Source organism: Gymnodraco acuticeps, unplaced genomic scaffold (assembly GCF_902827175.1).
Source record: "Gymnodraco acuticeps unplaced genomic scaffold, fGymAcu1.1, whole genome shotgun sequence".
Lineage (NCBI taxonomy): Eukaryota > Metazoa > Chordata > Actinopteri > Perciformes > Bathydraconidae > Gymnodraco > Gymnodraco acuticeps.
In genome coordinates, this window is record NW_022990966.1 from 656,037 (window position 1) to 680,468 (window position 24,432).

At 42.8% G+C, this 24,432-nt stretch overlaps 1 protein-coding gene across 1 annotated transcript in view; it reads right to left on the reverse strand.

Annotated features, from left to right (window-relative positions):
* stard9 (StAR-related lipid transfer (START) domain containing 9) overlaps positions 1-24,432 on the reverse strand; it is a 63,524-nt gene that overhangs the window by 10,542 nt on the left and 28,550 nt on the right. The window contains exons 10-24 of the mRNA XM_034235312.1: positions 23,604-23,701; positions 23,175-23,393; positions 22,462-22,559; positions 22,306-22,383; positions 21,975-22,052; positions 20,237-20,416; positions 19,015-19,066; positions 17,229-17,354; positions 16,463-16,545; positions 14,978-15,039; positions 13,267-13,460; positions 12,289-12,769; positions 1,883-8,557; positions 718-1,078; positions 382-528 (exon numbers count right to left, since the gene is read on the reverse strand). Coding sequence (XP_034091203.1) covers positions 382-528; positions 718-1,078; positions 1,883-8,557; positions 12,289-12,769; positions 13,267-13,460; positions 14,978-15,039; positions 16,463-16,545; positions 17,229-17,354; positions 19,015-19,066; positions 20,237-20,416; positions 21,975-22,052; positions 22,306-22,383; positions 22,462-22,559; positions 23,175-23,393; positions 23,604-23,701 — 8,932 coding nt within the window. The remainder of the gene's footprint in view (positions 1-381; positions 529-717; positions 1,079-1,882; positions 8,558-12,288; positions 12,770-13,266; positions 13,461-14,977; positions 15,040-16,462; positions 16,546-17,228; positions 17,355-19,014; positions 19,067-20,236; positions 20,417-21,974; positions 22,053-22,305; positions 22,384-22,461; positions 22,560-23,174; positions 23,394-23,603; positions 23,702-24,432) is intronic.

Here is a 24,432-nt window from a genome sequence, read left to right on the forward strand (position 1 = left end):
TTGCCTCTAGACCAGTGGTCTAGAGGCTCCGAGCTGGAGCTGAAAAGAACACAATGGTGCTCGAGGAGGAGATTCAGGTGATAAGGTGGGGGGGGGGGTTACCTTGGCTGCTGATTGGCTAATGGTTACACAAGCCAAAAAAACTTTATGACATCATGAAGTGGCCAAAATCTGATCAGCTCATTTTCTTTTTATAGAAATGGATCAGGATAAAAAGAGAGAGAATCATTTTTCCTGAAACTTTCAGAATCTCTTTCCACAGAGGGGACACATGTTGATGTAGAAGAGACATGAAGAAGAGGGGACGCATGTTGATGTGGAAGAGACATGAACAAGTGGATTTTGCATAACAGGTGACCTTTAAGATTTAAGTGTGCCAACCTGTCCCGTCAGAAGAGGCCTGTTGCCGGGCAGCAGCTGTGCGGTGTTGCCGCTGTTGTACCCGGACGTTGGTCCAGAGGAAAGGCTCAGGCTGGATCCGGTGCACAGGGTGCTGTTACTGACTCTGGTCCGGTGCCTCGAGTCATCCTGCCACACACAGGGGAGATGGGACGGTGACATTTTTGAAATACCGTGGTGTCGTAAATTAAACTGAATCATTCATATTGAATTATTTCCTCCCTCATTTATTGCCAAATGGGCAGAATCTCATATTAACATGATTATTTCTGCCAATAAAGCTACATGTTACGACATTGTAAAGACACAAAAACTGACCTTGGCCTCCTGGGAAACGGCCTGCTGCTGAAGCCTCCTCTTCTCCTGCTCAGTTCTTTCTCGCAGTCGTTCTCGTGCCTTCGCAATCTCCGTCCTGGCTTCTTCTCGGGCTCGGCCGTAGTCACGCAACAGCTGCTCAATGTCAGACGGACACTGGCCCTCTGCTTTTGGAGGCTCTGGTAGAGTGCTCTGTTGCAGGGACTCTTTACGCTGACTGGGCATGGCGGCAGACACCTTGGTGGAGACGGCCTCTGGTGGGGAGGAGCGAGGATGTTTGCTGGGACTCAGACTGCGAGCTCTGCGGGAAATATGGAGACGTTCCTCCCTGTCCTGCCTCAAACCCTCAATACTCCTGCGGTGTCTGAGAGGAGAGATTCACAGAAATATAATAACTACAAGAATGCATTTTGAGGTAAAAACATTAGACATTTCTGATGAAGCTTTTTCCAAATTGTGCATTTCATTTATGTCATTTTGAGGACTAAGATGTCACTACCTGTTCATTTACAACCCACAACGATTTGTAGAAACAACAACAGGTTTTAAAAGCTAGCATTGATTTGTGTTCGGATTTGTATTCTTGTTAACATTGATCAGATATTTCCTCATCTATGATTTAATAAATGCCCACACCGGGTTGTATTTGGGAAGTTCTGCCTCTGCCTCCTTGCTTGGTCGGGCCGCTCAACGGTCAGCTTCACACTTTAACACTTTCACTTTAGTGTTCACCTGGTGCCCTGTGTTGTCTCCTCCCCCCTCACCTGTGTCTTGTTGGTTTGATTAGTCTGTGGGTATTTAGGCTCTGTGTTTCCTGTTTGTGGTGTGTGTGAGATCCTTGTGGCTGCTGACTGTGTTCAGGGAGAACAGCAATATTGAGGCTGTGAATCATGTGTCTATGATTTAATAAATGCCCACACCGGGTTGTATTTGGGACGTTCTGCCTCTGCCTCCTTGCTTGGTCGGGCCGCTCAACGGTCAGCTTCACACTTTAACACTTTAAATCTAAATCAGTTTCATTGTTTAACCGCTTTTAAACTCTAAGACATGATACCTATTTTGTTAAATTAAAAAAATAAACATTATGATTATTTGTAAAGAGTTTTTGAAGAAACTCAAGCAATGTTATCCCATCAGTATTGACATTATTAAGTAGATGTATCCATACCTTTCATACAGCTGCTGTTTGGTGTTCTCAGAGGCAGGTGGCTCCATCTCTTCTCTGTTCCTCGGGGACAACATCTTTAACATCGTGTCTGTCTCTCCCAGGCCGTAGTGCAGCTTTGCCTCCGTCAGCTCCACAGTCAGCGGGGTCTGCTTCATGTTGAGGCTGACCGTCGCCATCACCTGCTCCCTCTCCTGTCGCAGCCTCTCTATCTCTCTCGTCCTTCTCTCGCTCTGCACCATGGACTCTTCATTTGAGCCAAAGCTCTCCATCTCGCTCCACTCAGCGCAGTTTCTACTCCTTTCGTGCTCTTTGGTAAGACACATGGCCGGTTTGTTGGAGTGTTTTGATTGTCGTAGGCTGATGCCGGTCCAGTTAGTGAACTTATTGTGCATTGGCAGGTCTTCTGGGGCTATCTGGTGGGGATGAGACGTGGACAGGCTGGTGATCGGTTTGATGTTTACTAGGATGTCTGTGTTGCACTCGCTGGGTGCCAGTGACAACGCATCATCCTCCTGAATTTCATCAGTCCTGTAACTGACCTGTGATAGGTTGTAGGAATCATGGCAAATATCTAAAGGGTCCTCTGCAGCTCTTGATGTTTTCCCATGTGTAGCTTGAGCTTGTTTGTGCATATCAGTGGGTCTTAAAATGGGAGAGATGTTGTTCGGCATTGCTGAGTCTTTTGTTAATGCAGAAGTCTTCCACTGCTGAGATCTCATCTGCCATTTGGAGTCTTCATAGGAAACATCTCTCCTGTCTGTGCCTGAATATCTACTCTCTGATGAAATAACGCTTAAAGAACACTTATCTGAGCTTTTAGGGCTTAAGCAGCTCATTTCACTCACCTTCTCTAGTGATACAGATTCTGATTTCCAAGAGGAAACATCGCAATCCTGTCTGCACATTTGACCATTTTGTGAAACAGTTGTGCGAGCAGATTGTTTGCTAGAAGACAAAGTAAGGTTGTCTTTCTCAGAACTAGGGTGTTTATTTAGTGTTGATTGCTTTCCCTTCGGTTTCAAATGTAATCTTGTTCCCACAGTGCGTATCGGGGATGATGCCCGGTCTGTGTATGTTGCTTGTTTCTTTATAGAAAGCAGTGGGTCATTTCTCAAAGAGGGACTGTGATTTCCTTGGCAGCCGTTTTTCGATAATCTTGAGATTTCAGATATTGCAGCACTTTTGTGGCAGATTGCCTCGGGCGTGTTTTGCTTTGAGCTTCTAGAACAAGCAGATCTTACATGTCTTTGACTTTCACCCGCAGACTTTAAAGGAGCCGTTTTCTGAGGGACATTCTCTGAGTGTGAGACGGACCTTTGTGCTGCAGCAGAGGTGTTAACGCTCAGGTCAAGCATGCTCTGCATCTTTTCATCTGTTCTCTTCACAGCACAGTGCACATTTCTGTCTTGGGAAACACTGAAAACCTCAGAACCGATCACTTTGACAATGACATTGACTTCATGAGATTTGGACCTTTCACTTGGCGTTTGATGAGCAGCGATTTCCCTCTCTACTGCTGCTGCTGAACACCTCTCTGTTTGGATCCCAATATCTACGGCTGTTTGAGTCGAGCAGTCTCTCTGTATGTGGCCATTAGACTCGCTGTAAGAGAGGCTGATATTTGACACGTTAACACTCCTCCGCAGACTGGACTTGAGGGCTTCGCCTGTTCTCATTTCCTGGACGTCCCCCAGCAGGTCGGAGGTGCTGTGGATCAGCTTTGAGAGGTGAGCCGACATGCTTTCCATACTGGCCCACGTTGGAGATTCTTTAATGTCTTTGGTTTTTGCAGGTACATCAGTGTAACTCCTTTTGTGCCGCTCTCTTCTCTTTGGAACAATATTTACCATCTGAAGGCCACGCTCGGTTTGAGTGCTGTGCTCACATGTTCTTCTTCTTTGAGCGTGTGTTTTGCTTGTCTGTGACTCTTGCTCAGACGAGTACACAACCATCACTTCATCCACCTGACTGGAGTTGTTACCAAAACCATTTTGAACATCGTTACTTGAAGAACTGCCGCTCACTGAAAGATTGGCTAGATGATTATGAATATCAGCGGGAGCTTGTTGACGGGGCGATCGCTGAGATGTTTCGTTTTCCTGTTCCTTGTAATCTTCTATACTGCTGAGCGTACTGGAGAGCCCCTTGTTGGTGGCGTAAGTGCTCAGATGGGAATAGAAAGGCGAGTTCTGCCCATTCAATCCATTCTCCACACTGCAGCATCTTGTTATACGTTTCTCAGTGCTGTTCAGAAGTGGAGATTTACAGGAGAGGTCAGCAGCACTCCCGAAAGCTGGGTTCTTATAACAGTGTTGGTCCGAGTCACCGCCTTGCCACTGGTGAACAAAAGGGTTGATGTCACTGGAGGCAAAATGCATGGAGGAGTCCTGCTGCGGGTCACTTTTCTTTGGGATGATTTGTTCTGCATTTGTCCTCTGTGACATTGCTTGAGGGGGTAAAGAGTGTCTTTTTTGGATGTAATCTCTACTCGCTTTTACTTCACTTTTACCCTGAGTTCCAGCCAAACCAGCCTGCATTTTAAATGTGCTGACACACACAGCAGAAGATACATCTGCATCTTCACCTGTACTCTGATCGATTTCCTGTTTTCCATTACCAAGCTTTACCCATTTAGAGGAGAGCCGGCTGTGAGGCTGTCTGGTAGATTTATCATCCTCATCATCCTCATCATCCCCATCTGACGATTTAGGAGAGGACTCAGAGGAAGAGGTGGGATAGGTCTGGATCTTAGTCTTTCTGAACCGCTTCGATTTGGCCTTTTTAGACATGAGAGCAGGATGATCTTTTTCATCACCAGGTGTGTTTAGCTCTACCTGGTTGGACATAAAAGATCCATGGCAGCTTTTACTTCGGATGGCAACCCCCTTCGGTACATTTTGCTGAGGCTGCATAGAACCAGAAATTCTTACTTCACATTTCGATTCTGCGAAGATCTTCGGTGTTATTGTCTCTTTGTCATTTTTCGCTACAATATCTTGTTTGCATAGTTTTACATTTTGCAATTTGTTGTTGTAGTTCATGTTGACCACACAAGTGTGAGACAAGTTACTTGCATGAGTCTGTGGACAGCTGATCTCGTCCTCTGATGTTATACGTGGTTTGACTCCTGTTGGGTTGACTGTTTCACCATCTCCATTACAGCCAGGAGAAACAGCCAACAATTTCATAGAGGAAAGCTCATTAGTGGATGTGTTCTGGCTACTGTTGCGTTTGTCAGGTTTGAATTGACTTCGACCATCCGATAATAATTGAATGGCTTCGGATGAGTCTGGACTATTTTGCAAATGTTCTTGTACGGTCCCTTGTGAGTTCTGTTTGTGCGAACGACTGTGTTTGTCTTCAACAGTCATTGAGGCTCCCATACGGACATCATTTACACGATACCAGCTCTGAGTGTCCACTTGATTCAAGCATGTAGTACCGATGACCGGATTAAGTTGGGATGGTACTTTTTGTTTAGCTGAATTATTAATTTCTTGACACAAAGCATCTTTTTCCACAGTGTTGCTTCCTTGAGAATGAATAGAGGAATTACTCATTGAGGACGACCGAATTGGCTGCAAGGCCGGGTTGCAAGAGTGCTCAGACCCTCCATGGCCATTCATTGCCAGATTTGATAGCATGCTGTTATCGGAAGAGGACTTTTGGAAAACATAAGGATCCATGGCTGGCTTGTTGGATGTCACATCAGACAAATTATGAGCATGGTCGATCTTCTGTGTTCCTATACTAGATTTGAGCCTGTTGCTCTCATGGCAAATCTTCAATTCAGCTGGCAGTTCTGATGCAAGCTGTCCACTTTCGTCCATCTTGTTTTCACTCACCATCCTTTCCAGTGAAAGGCATTCGTTGAGGATGGCTCCTTCTTTCACCGCCTCACTCACTTCATCTCTACTCTCTCTTTCTATCCATCTATTTTCATCAGTATTACAGCCAACATGACATGCAGAGAATGACAAGGGATTCGTGTTTTGACTTCTACTCTTCCCGCCATCATCGCTGCCAATCAATGACAATCTCATGTGCTCTTTGACCACTTCTGAGATTCTCCGGTCAATGGCGCTACAAATAGCATCTGACTTGCATATGTGTTTTGTACTTTCTTGATGTTTCTTGGGGTTATCTATTTGTGATTCCCCACCTTTGGTATTTTTTGGTATTGATACATCTTTCTTTTCAACTACTTCCCTCTCCCCCGCTGAGCTACCTCTCTGTGGACTCTTGTCACGACATTCAGAGTCCTCAAAGATACGTCCAAGTTTCCGGCTCATGGGATCAGAAACTGGCGACGCCTCTGAAGCCATTGTCTCTTGTATTAAGCTGCCATCAATACAAACATAATCAAATCCGGGGCTGTCAGCTTCCGCGGCAGACTGTTCCCCTTTTGAGTCACTGGTGTTATCATTGTCATCAGGCCAAGAATCATCCTGGCTGCCAACTGGAGCGGAGCAGAAAGTGACGAGCTCTCCGCCGTCGCTCCTTTTTGGAATTTTCAGGCTCCCGATGAAAGCCTCCTGTTGGTCTTTGTTCCTCTTCCTGGAATTTTTACAAGCAGATCTAACGAGTTCCTGCTGTAGTGAAATGTGCTGCTCAGTGACTTTGGTTCCAGCCTCATCCAACAGTGTGTCCCTTGTAAAAGACACGTATTTGGTGTTCCCAAACTCATATTGCTGAACATTTGTCAGCTTTTCGGCACCATCTAAACTGCATAGTACCTTATCTTCGATGGATGGTTTGAAGGCACCTGCAGCGTTCGACAAATTGCTCAATATTTGACCTCGGTTAGTAGGACCACCTGACACACGAGATTCAAGGTCAGAGGACACCGTCTCATGTACATCGTTAAATACCTTATTTACTTCTAATGCTTGTTTTTTGGTGTACTGGATCTCAGAGGGTGACAAACAAGTGGTTTGGTTTAAGGTTAATAAGGTGGCTGGACTTTTGATGCACCTGTAGTCTGGAGTATCTATGAGTGACTTTGCGATTTGGGATATTTCTTCCTCTGATTGCCTCTCATAACCTCCTAGTGCTTCATCTGGTGTTGTTAGTATCCGAGAGTCTTTCAAATCCAATGTATCTGATGTACTAATTGCAACTTCAAGACCATGTTTTAGCACCGTTACATTCACACCCTCAGTGCTGGTGGATGGTGAGCTACAGCTTCTAGATCCGCACTGGGTTAGGCTGGTTGGACTGGGAGTGCTACTGCTCTCTTCACCTTTAAAAATCAATTTACTTTGGAAAGGCAGATAATCTGGAAGAATCCTGGGACTGTCTGCTGCATCAGTGGAGGACCAGGCATCAGTGAGTGCCAGCATGTTTTCTGGCTCCCTCACACGGCAGCTGCTCAGGGAGCGTGGGCTAACAGTGGAAGTGGTCTGCATGTTCCCAAAGTCCTCAGTCAATTTGTGTACAATGTCTCTGCCTCTGGAATCTGCTGCTAATGGGCTGTGGGAAGGAGGCTTTCTCCTTGCTCCCAGTCTTGATTTTGGAGAGTCTTCCTGGCTCCAACACGTCTCTGCTGGGATTACCTGAGGTTCATGATGGTCGTCTCGATCCAAACTGATTCCTGCATTTTTATTTAGCCTCATGGTTGAACAGGATGAATCTGTCAGAAATGAGTACTTTGGCACTACTGTTTTGCTACGTTTTTCCGCTGTTTTGTATTTCCCACTGCTTTCCACAACTAATGAATCTCGAGACATCTGACTGTCTTCACTCTCTGGTTCGCTCTGAGCTGCTTCCTCGTGTCTCAGCTGCTCTGTGAGGGCCGTCACATAAGCAGAGGACAGCGAATCGAGAGAGAAAAGGCTCTCACAGTCTGACGTCACTTCATCTCTGTCTTCTTGCTTTTCCTCCCATTGCATCAGTCCCTGCTGTGTCTCTATCCACCTGCTGGTCTTGCTCATCAGAGCCTCTGTACTATGCCAGCGCCTGTTTTTGATGTCTTCAAACTGAGTTTTTCGGTCAAGCTCCTCGCATGAGACAGCTGATTTAACGGCACATTTGCTTCGGCTCATCATCGCATCTTTAAGGCTCCTGTCTCTTCTTTGTCTCCAGTGAAACTTGCTCGCTATCCTCCCCGGACGTTTGTGGCCTTGTGCTCCATTCACACCTGATGCTGGTTTTCTGAAAACTTTGGAGAGAGCTGTTTTTAACCTGGGCCCCACAGAGTGAGAGAAAGTCTTCCTGATGGTTTCTAGTCCGCTGTTACCGGCATGGAGTTGAGTTACTGCATTCATGCACGGGACAGTCTGAGAGCTCATTCTGCGTGTTTTGGGTTCTTGTATATTTTCTTTGCTGCTGGGCTGCACTGTAGTTCCAAGTGGCGACTTCAGAGAAAACGTTGAGAGTTGATCCGATCTGTTCTTAAAATTCAGGTCTCGGTTTGGCAAAAGAGGTTTTCTTTCTGGTCGTTCCCTGCAGCGCTGAGCTTGGGGCCCCTCTTTGGGTGTTAGCATGAGGTTTTCAGAGGAACCTACTCTACTCCGGCAGGCTTGACTTTGTCCTGAGAAGAGTTTACCGGAACAACTCTGGGATCTTTCCCGGGGAAGGCATTCATCAGAAACCCACTCCTGGTGGCTACTGGAGTCAGAGGTTGTGAAGGAATTCGGCATCAGTTCTGTGGATCTGTTTCTCTTGAGGAAGTGTCTGTTGAGGAAAGAAAGAAAACGTTTTAAAATATTTTCTTTGGGTTTTAATATCTAAAATATTTAGGGCCAAAAAATGTATTGTAATGTTATTACAGTTGGACTATGGTAATATCAAAATCACAGGATACACAATAAGGTGTAAGGCAACATTTCAAAATACAACTCTACAGACTTAAAGGGGACCTATCATGCAAAATGCACCTTTGGACGTCTTTTATACATGAATATGTGTCCCCGGTGTTCCAGAGAACTCACCAAGTGTCAGAAAACACAACCCTCTCTATTTTCCTCCTTCGCCAAATCTCTAAAAAAGTGGCTGAAACGGATCTGAAAAAAACGGATCCAGATTTCAACACTTTCCTACGTCACAAAGAGACGTGCTCCGCTTATTGGTCAACTCTCCACCTATCAGGGGAATGAGCCACGGCCACGTGCATTGCCGGGATCAATACCAACCATCCGGGAGCAGGCCAGTGAGGACACATCCAATTTTGAAGCTGTAAGTTTTTATTTAGCGGTGTTTTTCCTGATAAAGCTATCTCTAGCTTGTAGTATGTAGCATGTAGCTTTGCCGTATCAATGTCGCCTCAAACCCAAATAGTAATCGGTTAGGTGTTTATATGTTTTTGTAACATTTTATATTGTACGCTCCGCAGTCTTTGCTTTGTCTTTTTATTTTAATTATCAGGCATTTGCTAACATGTTCAGACATACTGCCGTAATGGTGATCTGTGGGAAGGCTGTAAAGCCACGCCTTAGCCGATAACACAAGTATTTATTCTCCTATTTATTAGTATTTTGTATGCTCTAAAATCATATTGAGTAAGTTATAATAACAAACGTAATCTTCTGTAGGTAAGTGCCGTTTTTTGCAGCGTTATATGTAAAAGCTTTTGTGATTGTAGTCTGTAAGAACGATCAGATCTGTAAGCTAAGCTAAGCTACGCTACGCTAATGAGACATGCCGTTTTTTGCAGCGTTATATGTAAAAGCTTTTGTGTGTTTACGCACATGAATATAAATGGGGGTGTGTGAGGATACAACACTGTGTGTATGTATGCGAGGGGGGACACACACCACGAGTAAAACGGAGCTAACGCCCCGTTGGTATGTTGTTGTTGACAAGGCCTTACCTAGCAACAGGCTAATTAGTGGCTAGCACTCATTACAGTCAGTCTACTGAGCTCAGCCCCTCCAACATATCATCTGTATTGTGTCAGAAACACAGCATGCACGTTATGGTTCAAAACTAACTCAGATTGGAAAAGGCTAAGCAAAGAGCTTTGCTAAATAGAGAGTTTTAAGCCCCATCTTTTGGGATTTCAGACGATATTTATCCAAATAGTATTTTCTCATCCTGAATACTAAATTGAGATGATTTTGTTCCAACTATGTTTTCTTCTTTACAGGCCAGCACCTCACATACTTACTAATTAGTGACAATTTGTACATCCTTTGCTATTATTTACATTTTTTTTTCTCATGGCGGAAATGAAAGACTGTACCTGGCAGCCCTGCACTACAATGAAAACGCTGAGCGTGCACAAGCCACTACATCCACTGGAAACCCTCTGTATAAACTGCAGTTCCCAAAGGCCAGGAAGGGAGAATGCAGAGCAAAACCAGTAAAGACTGACCCCACATTCCGTAAGTGTTTAAAATATTTATTATACAACTATTTACAAATATAAAATTAGAAAGAACTTTCAGTTTTTTACATGCATATACTAATCTAAACCACATTTTTTGTTGTGCTTTTTTTTAACATTGCACAGGCTTCGTGGCCAACTTGATGGACCTCATCTTCGACCAAGTCTTTGTGGACCCTGCACCATTATGAGCGACCTGACTGGGACGAGGTCATCGCCGGGTATGCTACACGGTTCAATTTGGCTGCTGTCTGAACCCAACATCGACATTTTGCGGATCAGGAAACTCCTGCCTCCTTGAGGACAACGCAGACCGGAATCACCACTCTGATCCTGCGTCCAAGGAAGCCCCAGCACCAGCTCACAAAGCTTCTGTAGGCTAGATACCTGTGACGCCTGAAATCATTAAAAAAAATATTTAGTGTAATTTATACAAAATACAAGTACATTTCGTTTTTTTTTTTATGGGTTCAAAGAACCGTTCATTTTGACAATAAAGTTCAGAGTTGATATCAAATGTGTCGTGATTATTCATGTTTGGATGGGTAAAGAATATTCTGATTTCAAAAGCATAAGGTTGTGTGTGGACTTTTGTTGTCGTACACATGGGTGTGTTATGCCATTGCTGTGTAATAATATATATATATATATAATAGTACATGTACAATGAAAGATTGCATAAAGCCATATACACCAGTATTTATTTCCATGAACAATATTAGCATTCGTTTTACAATTTCAGTCAAAAGAAACAAACCACTCACTGCTCTATTTGCCTCAACTGTAGTCCACCATGTTCAGCTCTGTAAATATTCAATGCATTCTGCAGGGAGAACACATTCAGGCACACAGGCTCCAATCCAGGATGGTCCACCATACAGGTTATAGAGTCCTCAAGTTCCTGCATCCGTCTTGACACCTAGTGTGATAAACATATATTGAATGACATGTTAAAAATGTATTCTCTAAACAGACAACTTAGTGAAGCTATCAAAAATGTTACCTGTGGTATCGCCATGCAGCACACATTCTCCGTTCAGAAGGCATCGTGGCGCAATTTGCACATGTACACCTGTAGAAAGAAGTCAATAACTGAGCTTTTAAAAACACATGAAACTACACACACTGCTGACAACTGAGGTGTTGTTGGAGTTATACTTTTTATCACCCTAAGTTATTGAACTTTCCAACGGTTGTTGCACGATGTTGGAAGAAAAGGGCTGTAAACTATTAATAAACGCAATGAGGCCATTGTATATATGCTGAAAATATGAATGTCTCCCTTTATAAATATATATATGTATCGCTGTTTTTGCGTTACAAGCTCTAAGTTATAAACTGTACACATAGCATTCTTGCTAATTAGCCAAAATATGAACGGAATAAGTAGCAAGCATCGTAACGGAGTAAAATAAATAGGAACAACAGCTTGTCAACTAACCATTCAGAAACGTCCTGCTGCAACCGAGATGTTTCCACCTCCACCAAAACCTCAGCTGCTTCAGGGTCAGTCTCTGGATCAAATTGATAATACGCTTGAACACATGCATTGCTCTGAGATGACATGTTTATTCCACACTCGTAATCACAGAAAGCATGGTAACGTGACTCTCGCCGGCGCATGCCCCGCTCTTCTGCAGGGGGGCGTGGTCAGCTGCTGCTCAGAATTTTCAAAGACAGGCTTGGAAAAGAGCGAAAATGAGCGAAACGAGGCATGGCTAAAAAATGATCTGTTTGGTATTTTGAAAAATAAAATGTATAAATATACCTTATATAGGTATGGTCATACACTATATCATTTAAATATAGCATGATAGGTCTCCTTTAAGTAAAAAGTCAATACTAAAAAAAGAAAAGAAAAATGAATGTGACTTATGATGCAAAAATTATCATTACCTCAAATATCACAATTAATTTAATTACATTTTTTATATATACTTTTTCCAAACTGTTCAACCCTTCAAAAGCCAAAAACGTCCACAATAATTTTCAAAGTACAATAGCCAACATTAGTTAAGCAAAAAAGTCAGCTCATTTCCATCCATGCAATTGACACACGTCACATGTTTTATGCGTTTACCTGAAGATCGGTGTGTTCTGGGGGTAAAGCCGGGAAAGAAGGTCTGCGGAGAATGAGTGTCTACGAGGGACAAACTGTCTCTCCGTGAGCTTTGTGGGGGTCACCAGCTCAGGAGACTCGGGGCTCTCTGGTCCTGGAGGCAGAGACTTTTCCAGCCGTTGCAATTCCTTCTTAGCTTCCAACATATGCCGCTTGCGTGCAATCCTCTCCAGCTGGTAGTGTAACTTTTTCCTTCGGATTCGGCTTTCGGCACGGCAGAGGGCGTGATGCTTCAGCAGTTCCTCCTGCATCGACTTCTTCCTCGCCGGAACCACGTGAGACAGACGGTATCCTGTCTGACCCTCCTGATCATGAGACGCCTGATTTGCCACTCGCTCCAGGAGGGATGCAGGGATCAGATCTGCCTGAACCCCAGACTCTTGGGTGACTTTCTGCTCAACAGTTGTTAGGTGCTGCTTCTCCTGCAAAATCCACTGCTGGACTGTTGGGTAAAGATAACAGAAGGGAACCATAAGTGGTGGATATTTTAAAGGTCACCTATTATGCAAAATCCACTTTTTCATGTCTCTTCTACATCAACACGTGTCCTCTCTTCTTCATGTCTCTTCTACATCAACATGTGTCCCCTCTGTGTAAAGAGATTCTGAAAGTTTCAGGAAAAAAGATTCTCTCTTTTTGTCCTGATCCATTTCTATAAAAACCTGTCTGAAAATGAGCTGATCAGATTTTGGCCACTTTATGATGTCATAACGATTTTTTGGCTTGTGTAGCCATTAGCCAATCACCAACCAAACCAAACACTTCAGAGACATGTTTTGTATATAAATGAGATCTATAATATATTGATGAAAAAGAGTATAATAGGGGACCTTTAAACCTGCACAAAATATATCCACCAAAACGATCGAGAACTTCAAAAAGCTGACAGGTTTCTGTGTGAGCAATAACTTTCTTTGAGAGTGTGTAGAGACGACTTACTCTCAGTGTGCTGCTGTCGGAGGAGGGCCTGCTCCCTCTCCAACTCTCTCTCAGCCCGTCTTTGTTCTGCCTGAATCTCCTGACGCAAGCTCTCCACGTAGCTCTGCTGCTCCTGCACACTCTGCCTGGCAGCGGGCTCCTCGCTGGGGGAGAGACAGGCACCCAGCTGGCCTTGGAGATTCACTTCTTCAACACTATAACAGACACATAGATCCAGGTGAGAATATAAAGTGAGAACCTGATAGTGGAAAAATTGTAACCTCACCTCACCTTGGAACAATCATGTCCAGAATTAAATAGTTAGGTGGTGACAGGTTTAAAGTAAAGGCTACTGTTGTTTGTTTTCAGTTCAGGCTCTTAGCAGTTAGTTACCAAGCAACAACTGACTCGCACTGTAAAAGCTAACTGGGATTCTTCACCATGATGGTGGCTAATGGAAACACATGCCATATAACCAACCAGAGGTCGCGTTAACCGAATATTTTCCGTCAATAACGGATTTTTTCTAACAATGACGGAAAAATCTGAAAGCAGTCCGTCATTTTGACAGATTAGAACACAACTCGGAACAGCGCCAAAATGTCCACCAGCGGCCCACATTATATTACATCCTTAGTGGCCAGGTAGACTGAGGGCGATCTACTCTACTGTGGTCTGTAACTATTATTTAGTCATTCACACCCCTGTCCAGTTGATGGCGAGTGTGTGTATATTAAGTAGCTATTGTCTAGTCTTGTTTTTGACCTCGTTGATTACCTCGTTGTTTAACCGGCTTTAGCAATCGCAGCTGTTCGTCCGAAGCTTTTTTAATAAGCCCAGTAATTGTGATGGTGCGGATAAACGAGGTGAAACAAGAGGGATTGATGCGGTGGAGGATGAAGGACAAGCCAGTAAGACTAAAACTGACAACGTTCAGCCAGCGGCAGAGGGGCAAGCCAGTGGCAAGGAGTTCAAGCGGGAGTACCGGGTTCAGTGGGAGCAAGAGTGGCTGAGGAGGGAAGATGGCAAAATGTTCTGCGACATCTGTAGAAAAGCTAAGACGAGTAACGGATTTGTCCGAGGGTGCACGACGATGCAGAAATCAGCGTTCAGGCTACAGCAGGCAATTGAGTTATTCTTGTAAATGTTTTGTTCATATTTAGATTGTAATTGTCTCATTTAAAACGATGGCATTGTTCACATTTGCCTGTTTAGGCACAATGGTCGTGGTGTTTTTAGCGGCCTCTGCCCCCCTCTGCTGTCTGTCAGTGCAGGAAAAAATAAATCATTCATGTTCGTGTTGACATGAAAAGTGACCACACGGTCGGTGTCTCTGTTCATCTTTTTGTTTCTCCATGCCCTTAAAAGTTCTGTACTGTATGAATCATTAAAAAAATGAGTGATTTGCTGCTCAGTACCCAAACATAAATATTAAATATGTCTCATCTCATCATTAAAACATGAAAAATAAAATGACGGGTAATAATGGATTATGACGGAAATTTTACGATCCTGTCCGTTAAAATGACGGACAACGAAAAAGTCTAACGCAACCACTGTAACCAACTGAATACGTTTGAAGCATTGACCCATTTCTGAAGCGTGAACATTTCAAACCATATGTATCTGTTATCAAATATGTATGCTGTGAGTTGGCAGAATAAGCTCTCACAATACACATACAGTAACAGAGGGATACATTTGTTTTTGTATTTCTGGATGCAGCGTTTACCTTTGGTCCGGGGTGAGGGGACATGGATCAATGTAGGTGCAGCTCATCCCACCTTCACTTGCCTAAAAATAGCAAAGAAAATATCAACTTTAATATTCACCAGTTATGAAAAATAAAAATGTTCCAGCTAAATCTTCTAAACAGGTAATCTTTTGATCAGAAACAATTATGTTAATTGAAATTGGCTTTTCCAATCTTACCAACACACACACAGGCTACCATACAAGGTTTCACCAGCTAATCAGGAGTGATACACATTCACACACTCACACAGGCCACTTCCCTATGTTGAGAAGGGGTGTAACGGTACACGTACCCGTACCGAAATTATTCGGTACGGGCCCTTCGGTTCGGTACAGGTGTGTACCGAAGTGTACCGAACGAATATAATGTTAAACGTGAAAAATTGAGAACGTGAATAACTTTTTGGAAGTAATCTCAGGTGCTGCGTCGCAGCATTCAGAGTAATTTGCTCACATTGGGTTCAACGCGTCATAGAGCGAGCAAGTCATTTCATTGGATGAGAGGCATACTATGAGAGCTGGACAGAGGGATGCGTTCAAATGTAGTCAGTAATTTGAGCAACTGTCGAAAATTAATGGCGAACGCAGATAAAGTTGAGCTCATTTTGGTTTCGCAGTTACGTACAAGGATGACGGACAAAGACAGGTGGACCGAACCAAAGCTGTTTGTTGGCATTGTTCAACTAAAATTGGTTACGCGGCTGGCAATACATCAAACTTGCACACTCTTGAAAAGGCATCACCCGAACGTGAATATCACCGGTACCAAAAGAAAAAGACTGAAGTGCAAACCCAACTCCCACTAGCATGTAAGCCTCCACCACTCGCAGAGAGTTCAGACCGAGCCAAAGCTATTACAAACGCCAAATATCCTTATGTTGCCATGTTAGCAAAGCGCTACCTGGCTGTATCTGTTACCTCTGTCCCTAGAGAGGGTGTTCTCCACAGCAGGAGACATTGTTAGTGCCAGCAGATCTGCCCTTTCGGCAAGCAATGTGGACAAGTTCATCTTTCTTTAAAAAAACATGAAAATACAATGACAAGCAAGTCCTAATGTCAAGCTGGCTGCTTAGGTGCTAGTACAGTTCAAATACAGATTATTTCAGTTCATCGAAATGCTGCACCTTAAATGTTCATTTTATTATATTTTGTATTTATTTGAGTGAATACATTATTCACAGTTTAATAATAATAATAAAAATATAGATATATGTTTTGTGAAAAAAAATTCTGCTGTACCGAAAACGTACCGAACCGAACCGTGACCAAAAAACCGAGGTACGTACCGAACCGAAATGTTTGTGAACCGTTACACCCCTAGTGTTGAGCGCCCTATATTATGTATCAAGAGCTTCACATTATCATCTACTGCTGCCTCTCATTCATCTGCTTATCATTAATATTATCCAGATTGCCATCTTAACCATAGCATCATTTGTATTGTCAGAGGAGCAGCACCCACCCGTCTGCGTTCCCGGAGGACGGCTGCCTCTGCCGGGTGGTTGAAGCGGAACTTATGCTCTCCTCCCAAGGTGATCACCGTCCCTGGAGACAGAGAGACATCTGAAGCTGTGCTCATCCTGCAAGCCGAGGACATGGCTGCAGTGTAGCAAGTGCGTGTCTATGTTTACCCTTGGGAGGAATCTATCTGTGCCCCTTTAAATATGCATGCATATACAGTATAACATTATCCATTAACCCCTATATGTTATCTGTTCAATGTGTGTATATAATTGTACATTAACCTATATGTGATAATCAACATAGTGCACTTATTACATGATAGCCTTAATGCTTCGTGTCAAGTCTGCTTGGGTCTGATTTTGCGATACATCCTGCGATACAGTTTCGATACATGTTTTGCAATGATTCAATTCATTAATGTACACTCATTATATTATTATATATCATTGCCATGCAGTGACAGAAAACAAGTTATATATAAACAACCAAATAGTCACCAAAGTAACCAGAACTAAAATCTTGTGGTTTATCACTTTATCTTCCTCCCTCTTAAACATGCCATAAATGAGCTAATCTTCCAAAGGCACGAGTGTGACGATAGCTGCATTAGGATGATAACATAAAAATGTGTGTTTATTATGAGCCAAATAAAAGTGGTATGCAAGTTCACAGGCTAAGATCACATATAAATAAAAACTTGCGACAGCTCCCTTTTGCTGTGTGCTTTGACTCAAAATGCAGTGGGAACAAACTGTGGAGCTGACCTTGAGCCAGTCTGCAGGGCTCAGTGACCTCTCTGTCGTTGAGCAGGCAGACGCAGCCGGGCAGCGGCCTGAGTGTCACCACACCTCCGTGGTTTTCAATCTCACAGCTGGCACTTCCCTGCAGAACTACAAGCAGAGCGCACAAGAAACACAATTGCACTTACAGATTGAGAAAGCTTTACAGATGCAGCTACTGTACTGATGAATATATTCAGCACAACATGCAGCATTTAATTAAAAGTGAACATTCAATGCATGTTTAGTCTCTAAAGCAGGGGTGCCCGACCTTTTTTGAACCGAGAGCTACTTTTAAAGTTGCCAGTCTGCCGAGATCTACCAGTCCAAATAGAGAGGCGTAGCCATTACTGACAGCCTACTACCAAGTAAATACACACTTCTACTTGTATAAAACTGACCTTTGTACGATTAATACTTCATAAAATACTGCAGATCCTTTATCTTACCTCTTTCTAATCTACACACATACAAGTATTTAACTGAAGTTACACAACAGTGTTGTTGATACAGAGTTGGAGTTTATTCACACGTCACTACAGTGGGTAATGTTTTCAAGAAACATTGAACAGTGCTGCCACAGATGACACAGGAAAAAAGGAAAGACTCTGAACCCTTTCTTTGCCATTATATAAAAATAGTGTTGCTACAAAAGTATAAATGAGGCTTACTAATAAGACAACTCAGATCTGAAACTACACAGGAATCTGCTGCAACAGTGCAATAAAAAAGACAAAATTAATAGAATCAAACCCTTTTTTTGTAGCATTTTAGTAGATTATAAAAAGAAATGCCTTTAAAATAGGATGCAAGCAACACTAGTTTCTTAACCTGTATTGATAATAGACTATAATCAATTTAAGTTTACATTCTTATACCATTTTGTACAATAATTATGATGAATAAGTTCAAACAAACTAAAACTTACAGCTGATTAATAACGGTATCTAACTTGAGTTTTTATTATATCAAAAACCTGTTGAAATGCTACTGTTATTTTTACTGTCCCCCAAAAGCGTGTCAGCAGCCTCCAGGAATGCTTCTTTCACAACTTCGCCGTCTTTGAAAGACTTCATGTGTTTCGCAAGAACGTGACTGACACGATAAGATGCTCTGGTAGCAGCCTTGCTCTTGTTGTTGGGCCTGGTGAAAATGGACTGCTGTGCATTTAGCTGTCCTTTCAGGTCCCTCACCTTTTGGAGCGTAGGGCAGAATTAGGAGGGAATTCCGTCTCGTAGCGTTTGTGCACTGTTTTGAAATTCCGCTCCTAAATTACCCTTCTTCGATAAAGCCACGCTCGCATTGCAGATGAGACAGATGGACTTTGAATTGGAATAGATACAAAAATAATCATCCTCCCACTCGGAGTGAAAATTATATATTTTGGGCTTTTTTGCTTCTGCCATAAAGCCACACCCCGACACATGGCGTCACGCCGGCCAATCACAAAGCTTTGATGCGTTCAAGTGCATTATTCTGGCACAGGAAGATTATGTTATAGGACATTAACGATAAAACAGAATATTGTTGTTCTATTTTTAGACACATCTCGCGATCGACTGGGAATCTCCCCGCGATCGACCGGTCGATCGCGATCGACTGGTTTGGCACCCCTGCTCTAAAGCATCCAGTATGCTGCATTTCTACTCTGCGTTAAGGCAGTGTTGCTGTAAGATGGTAATGTGAAACAATTCATTGAAAAAAGTCTGGTTATAGAGTTTGAAAAGGAAGCTGGATGGAGAAACATGGACAATGAATGAATTAATAATACCTATTTGTGGTTCTTTATACTGTTCCTGAGGTCCTATGTGGGTAACTCCTTCCTGTAAGAAAAAAAAGCATTGTCTAAACATATATTCAAAATCTAAATAAACAAAACAACTATTGTGCATTGTTGACATTAGCTAAATGTGCTCAAAACACAAGCACATGGTTATAATGACAGGACTTTTACACAATGATTCAGATAACTATTGTCCTTTCACTTATAATCTCCCCCGAAGCTGATAGAAAAAATATCATTTGTTTACTTTGAATTCTTATCTAATGGGATTAAAGGCTTTCTTATATGGTGTCAGGGCCACATGTGTTCCCAGGTGGCTTCCACTCTTCAAATGCAGGAAACAGTGTAATTGTCAGGCCTAAGGGTATGCTTGTCATTGTCAGAATCAGGACGGCTTAAGCTCCCCCGAGTCCTAGCCTCAGAACCTCTTATCCAACCGAGCTTCATGCATTGTCACACACACACACACACACACACACACACACACACACACACACACCACACACACACACACACACACACACACACACACACACACACACACACACACACACACACACACACACACACAACACACACACACACACACACACACACACACACACACACACACACACACACACACACACACACACACACACACACCACACACACACACACACACACACACACACACACACACACACACACACACACACACACACACACACCACACGAGATCGACAGGACAGTTGGAGGGTAGAGTGAAAAGAACAGACGGTAGAAACGCACCTTTTCTCAAGAGTTTTTCTAGCAGAACAAAGAGAAATACTAGGAGGAGGAGGAGGAGAGGGGGGGAAGTATCTAGTAGAAAGAAAATAGATGGTTTTAGTCAAGGCAGCTGTCAAACCAGTAACTTCAGAGTTGGAGAAAAGTAGAGCAAATGGAAAGAATGTCAGTTTGTGGGAGTTTGCAGCATGTAGTTCAAACAAGTCATGCGTGTGTGGGGATGAAAGGAAACGTACAAAGAGAGAGACAGAGTGTAAAAGTACACATTTAATACCATCGAATGCAGCAAGCATGCATAACATTATTAATATTTATATTAAGTGCTACACATATACTAGACATTTTGAAGCTAATAATTGCATTGTAATATTCACACTGCACACAATTCAAAAGATACACAGAACGGGCCGAACACATCGATGTGTCTTTGTTTTCCTGTTACCCTGAGGTGATAGAAGACGACCCCGGTGCTGAGGACGTCCCCATCGAGAGTCACTAGGTGCGGTCGGAGGGAGTTGATGAGGAATCCTGCCCGGTCTCGGTTGATGTCCACGCTGTACTGCTCCAGCAGCTCCTTCTTGTCTCTCCAGCTCTCCGACCAGTCCTTCGTCAGCTGCTCCACCTGAGGAGGATGAGGATTAAGGAAGGTAATTACGAGAGGAGGTTAAAACCAGGGGGGTAAATATCTGTGGTCAAGGAAATAATATGTATATATATATTTTTTAATACACATTCAAACCTATTTATTTTACTTAAAACAATATATTCCTGCACTTGAATGAATGAATGCTTGTTGTTTGTATGTTGTCTTATCCTGAATGTTGTACGGCACCTTAAAAAAAAGGAGTAGCTCTACTCATCTCATTGTACCTGTATAAAAAAAATAGGATAAACTGTATTGTAATTTACAATATCTAACTGTGTTACATAATACATGTTTACAGTTTAAACCGCAATATTTCCCTTTAATTTCCCAAGAGGTTTCAAAGTAAAACAAACAGTGACAATGTGTCAGAGGAAGATCCACAATTACTCCTAGTACCCAAAGTGTTTGTGATATTCACTGCTGAGACATCTGCTGCCATACCAATACAGCAGAGGAAATTGAACCGGAGCTTATGTGATGGTTCTTTTGTGTGGTTTATTTTTTAGGAAAAGACGTCCTAGAAAATCCACAGACCTCACAAAGACTTTTTTCTGTATACATTTTCTACAAAGAAACATATTGAGTTGGAAAATGTGTTCAACATAGCTTGTGTAAACTGGTTCTTTAAGTCACATGTGTCAAACTCAAGGCCCGGGGGCCAAATCAGGCCCGTGGTGGATTTAATTTCGGCCCGCAGGATAATTTTTAATTACTATTAGATCTGGCCCGCCGGTATATTGCACGCACACCTTCACTCCATCCTGAGGATCTCCTCCGCTCAGAGCCTGACCCCAAACATTGATGAACTTGCACCCAAGATGAGATGCCAAGTATCTGGCTTGAACTAGCATCACAGAGCAGCACACTGAGTTTACATGGATGTTTCCTTCTGCACTTTGTTTCTTGAGACAACAGGGCATGCTTGGTTTGTTCTTTGAGGGAAATAGTTTTGTTGAAGCTGTTGTTGGCCTGTGGGAAAATGTAATCATAAGAAATGACTGAGGAAAAGCTGCAGATAGAGCCATAAGAAATGAATGCAACTGATTATTTAATGTTGTTTTTATAGGCAATCATTTAAGCTTAGTTAGTTCCAGGTTTAATATGTGCAATAAGTTCATTTCAATAAGTTTTGCAATAAACATTGAACCAGTCCGGCCCTCCACTAGTAAAAATAGTACCCATTTTTTTATTTTGGCCCACTGTGTATTTGAGTTTGCCACCCCTGCTTTAAGTGTTAATCATGCACCTTTCACATGTCTTAAACCATGTGAATTGACTAGGGTTTTGAAATCAATGTCAATGTCACCTGCTAGATAACAATGCTTGGACGTACAGGCATTTGTGACGACAGACTTATAGGAAGTAAGTGATGGTTAAGATGGTATATTCTTCAGGAGAGAGGCGCACTGTCCCCAGCCTTCCTAATATATGTTGCCCTGTATTTCTTTATAGTGAAATGAGTGTCACACGATGATGCGTCAAGGACGACTGTATCTGTCAGTGGATGAAACCATGCATGTCCACCCTGTGTTACCTTCAGTTCGTTCTGTAGCACGATGTCAGAGAGATTTCCATCCCTCTCATCGCTCAGGGACGGACTGGGATTACGTTGCTGTCAGTCGAGAGGGAGAAAAATGATCAACAAAAATACTGCGCCATAGGGAAATGTCACAAGTGTCACAATTCAATTCAATCGTTTCCGCCCAGGGGAAGAAAAATCTCACAAAGGACTGTATTAAGCCTTTGCTAAAAAAACATGTAATGTGGGAATCTCTCTTATTGAAAGCCTTACAGTACTAAGAAAGAGAGTCGGTGTATCCCCTGGAGAGTAAGTGCTATGCTGTAACGATAAAAAGCCTCCATACCATTTCAAAGCTGAGCAGCATGCTCTTCAGCCTGTCAATCTCCTCTCTCAGCTCCCTGATCAGCCGAACACTGGCATCCTGCACACAGAGCACAGCTGCTGAAAGCTTTTGTATCAAACATTGAGTATTGGCACCGCACTATTAACAGCCACTGACCTCATTAACCCGGGGCTTGTTGACAATATTTCTGGCATGTGCAGCATAGCGCAGGGTGCTGAGGGTCTCGTTGTAGCTGTTAGCAGAGGGAGAGACCGCTGCAACACAAACACACACACACAAATTCACAAGCAAAAGTTACACATAGAAATTAGAACACACATCACATGTAATAAGATTTGAGACAAAAACATTACAAAAAACACCTTTCAGACATTGTATGCAGACATTTCTCGCCTTTTATTAACATTATTTGTACAACTGAATTTTCACAATCGATTATTCCTGTAATTTTCTATTTTTTACTTTAACTACATTTTTTGTTTTGAGATTGAAAAATTAAATCAAAGCCAAGGTCCTTTTATAATAGTTACATCTCTTGTACTCAATACACTCTTACTATGTGTTAAGTCACTAATTTAAGGGTAATGGAATCAAAACCTACTTAAACTGTAAGTTAATTAATTTACTCCAAAGTAAGTTGTACTGATTCTATTTGAAATAATTTTCACATACAAGCCTCTACTTTAACAAAACAAACAACTTATGATCCTAATAGACACAGATGTTTAAATTAATTGGATTTGCTCAGGTTTCTGCTTGTCATAATATAACTATCCTTTTATAATTGATGTGTTGCATTTTCTCTGTAATCACACTGGGTCCGATATAATAAAATAACAATAACAATTCAATAAATCTCTTGTACTCACTTGCAATCATGATGGTTTTGGAGTTGCCGCCCAGGCTGTCTTTCAACAGCCAGGTGAGGACTGAGTCTCTGTATGGGATGAAGCAGTGCCTCCTCCCTCCTCCTCCTCCCCCTCCTCCTCCAGACAGGGAGCTGCTGTGGCTTCCCCCCGTGCTGCCATCGCCCTCAGAGGCCATGCTGTTGATACTCTGACAGCTGCTGGACATCTGGGAGTTCTGGGCTGCGGAGACGGAGGGAATAGGAAGAACAAAGGATGAGGGATTTAAGAAGAGTGTGTCACAGAAGAGAAGTGAATACTGTCGAGATCAAGGAAAAGTATAAAGAATTTTGGAGGTCAACGCTAGATTCATTTCGGAGTAAGAACTGCTTTTTTTTCCAGACAGCGTCACTTGAACTTCAAATGTAAATCATAAATAGTATGTGAATTTACCAAGAGCAGATATGACGATACCCAAAGTGACCAGAGACTTGTTGATGTTGGAGCCCTCTGTGAGTCTGTCCCTGCTGTAGTGAGGGTCTGCTCTCTCACTGAGAAACACAACACAAACACAATATGAGGTTCATGTCAGTCACACTGATTCAAGAAACATTATTGTTATTATTATATTATTAATATTATGGGTCACCTGCATTCATACTAAAAAACTTCAATAGGTCCAAAACTCAGCTTCCCGCTTGCTCACCTCCACCCGACGCTCCGACCACATCACCCCTATCCTCCATGACCTCCACTGGCTCCCCATCAAACACCGCATTGACTTTAAAATATTACTTTTCACTTTCAAAGCCCTCAACAACCTTGCCCCCCCCCTACCTCTGTGACCTCATCCAACGACACACCCCCACCCGTCGCCTCAGGTCTGCTGAAGCTAACCTACAGCAGCCCATCAGGACACAGCTCCGGACCTGGGGTGACAGGGCCTTCTCTGCAGCCCGCCCCCCCCTCACTCTGGAACTCCCTCCCCAGCCACGTCAGATCTGCCAACACTCTCACATCATTCAAACAATCCCTCAAAACACACCTTTTCACTCTTGCCTTCAACTCCTAATCAACTAACCCGTTGCCCTTATTCCACCTAGCTTAGCACTTTCTACTTGTGTTGTTATTTTGTTTTACTTGCTTGTAAGCGCTTTGAGCACCAGGAAAAGCGCTTTATAAATGTAATGTATTATTATTATCCTAAAAATAAATGTGGAAGTGAACATTTTTTAAAACCTAAAATCATGCACATCCGCCGAAACACTTCCTATTTTTAAAT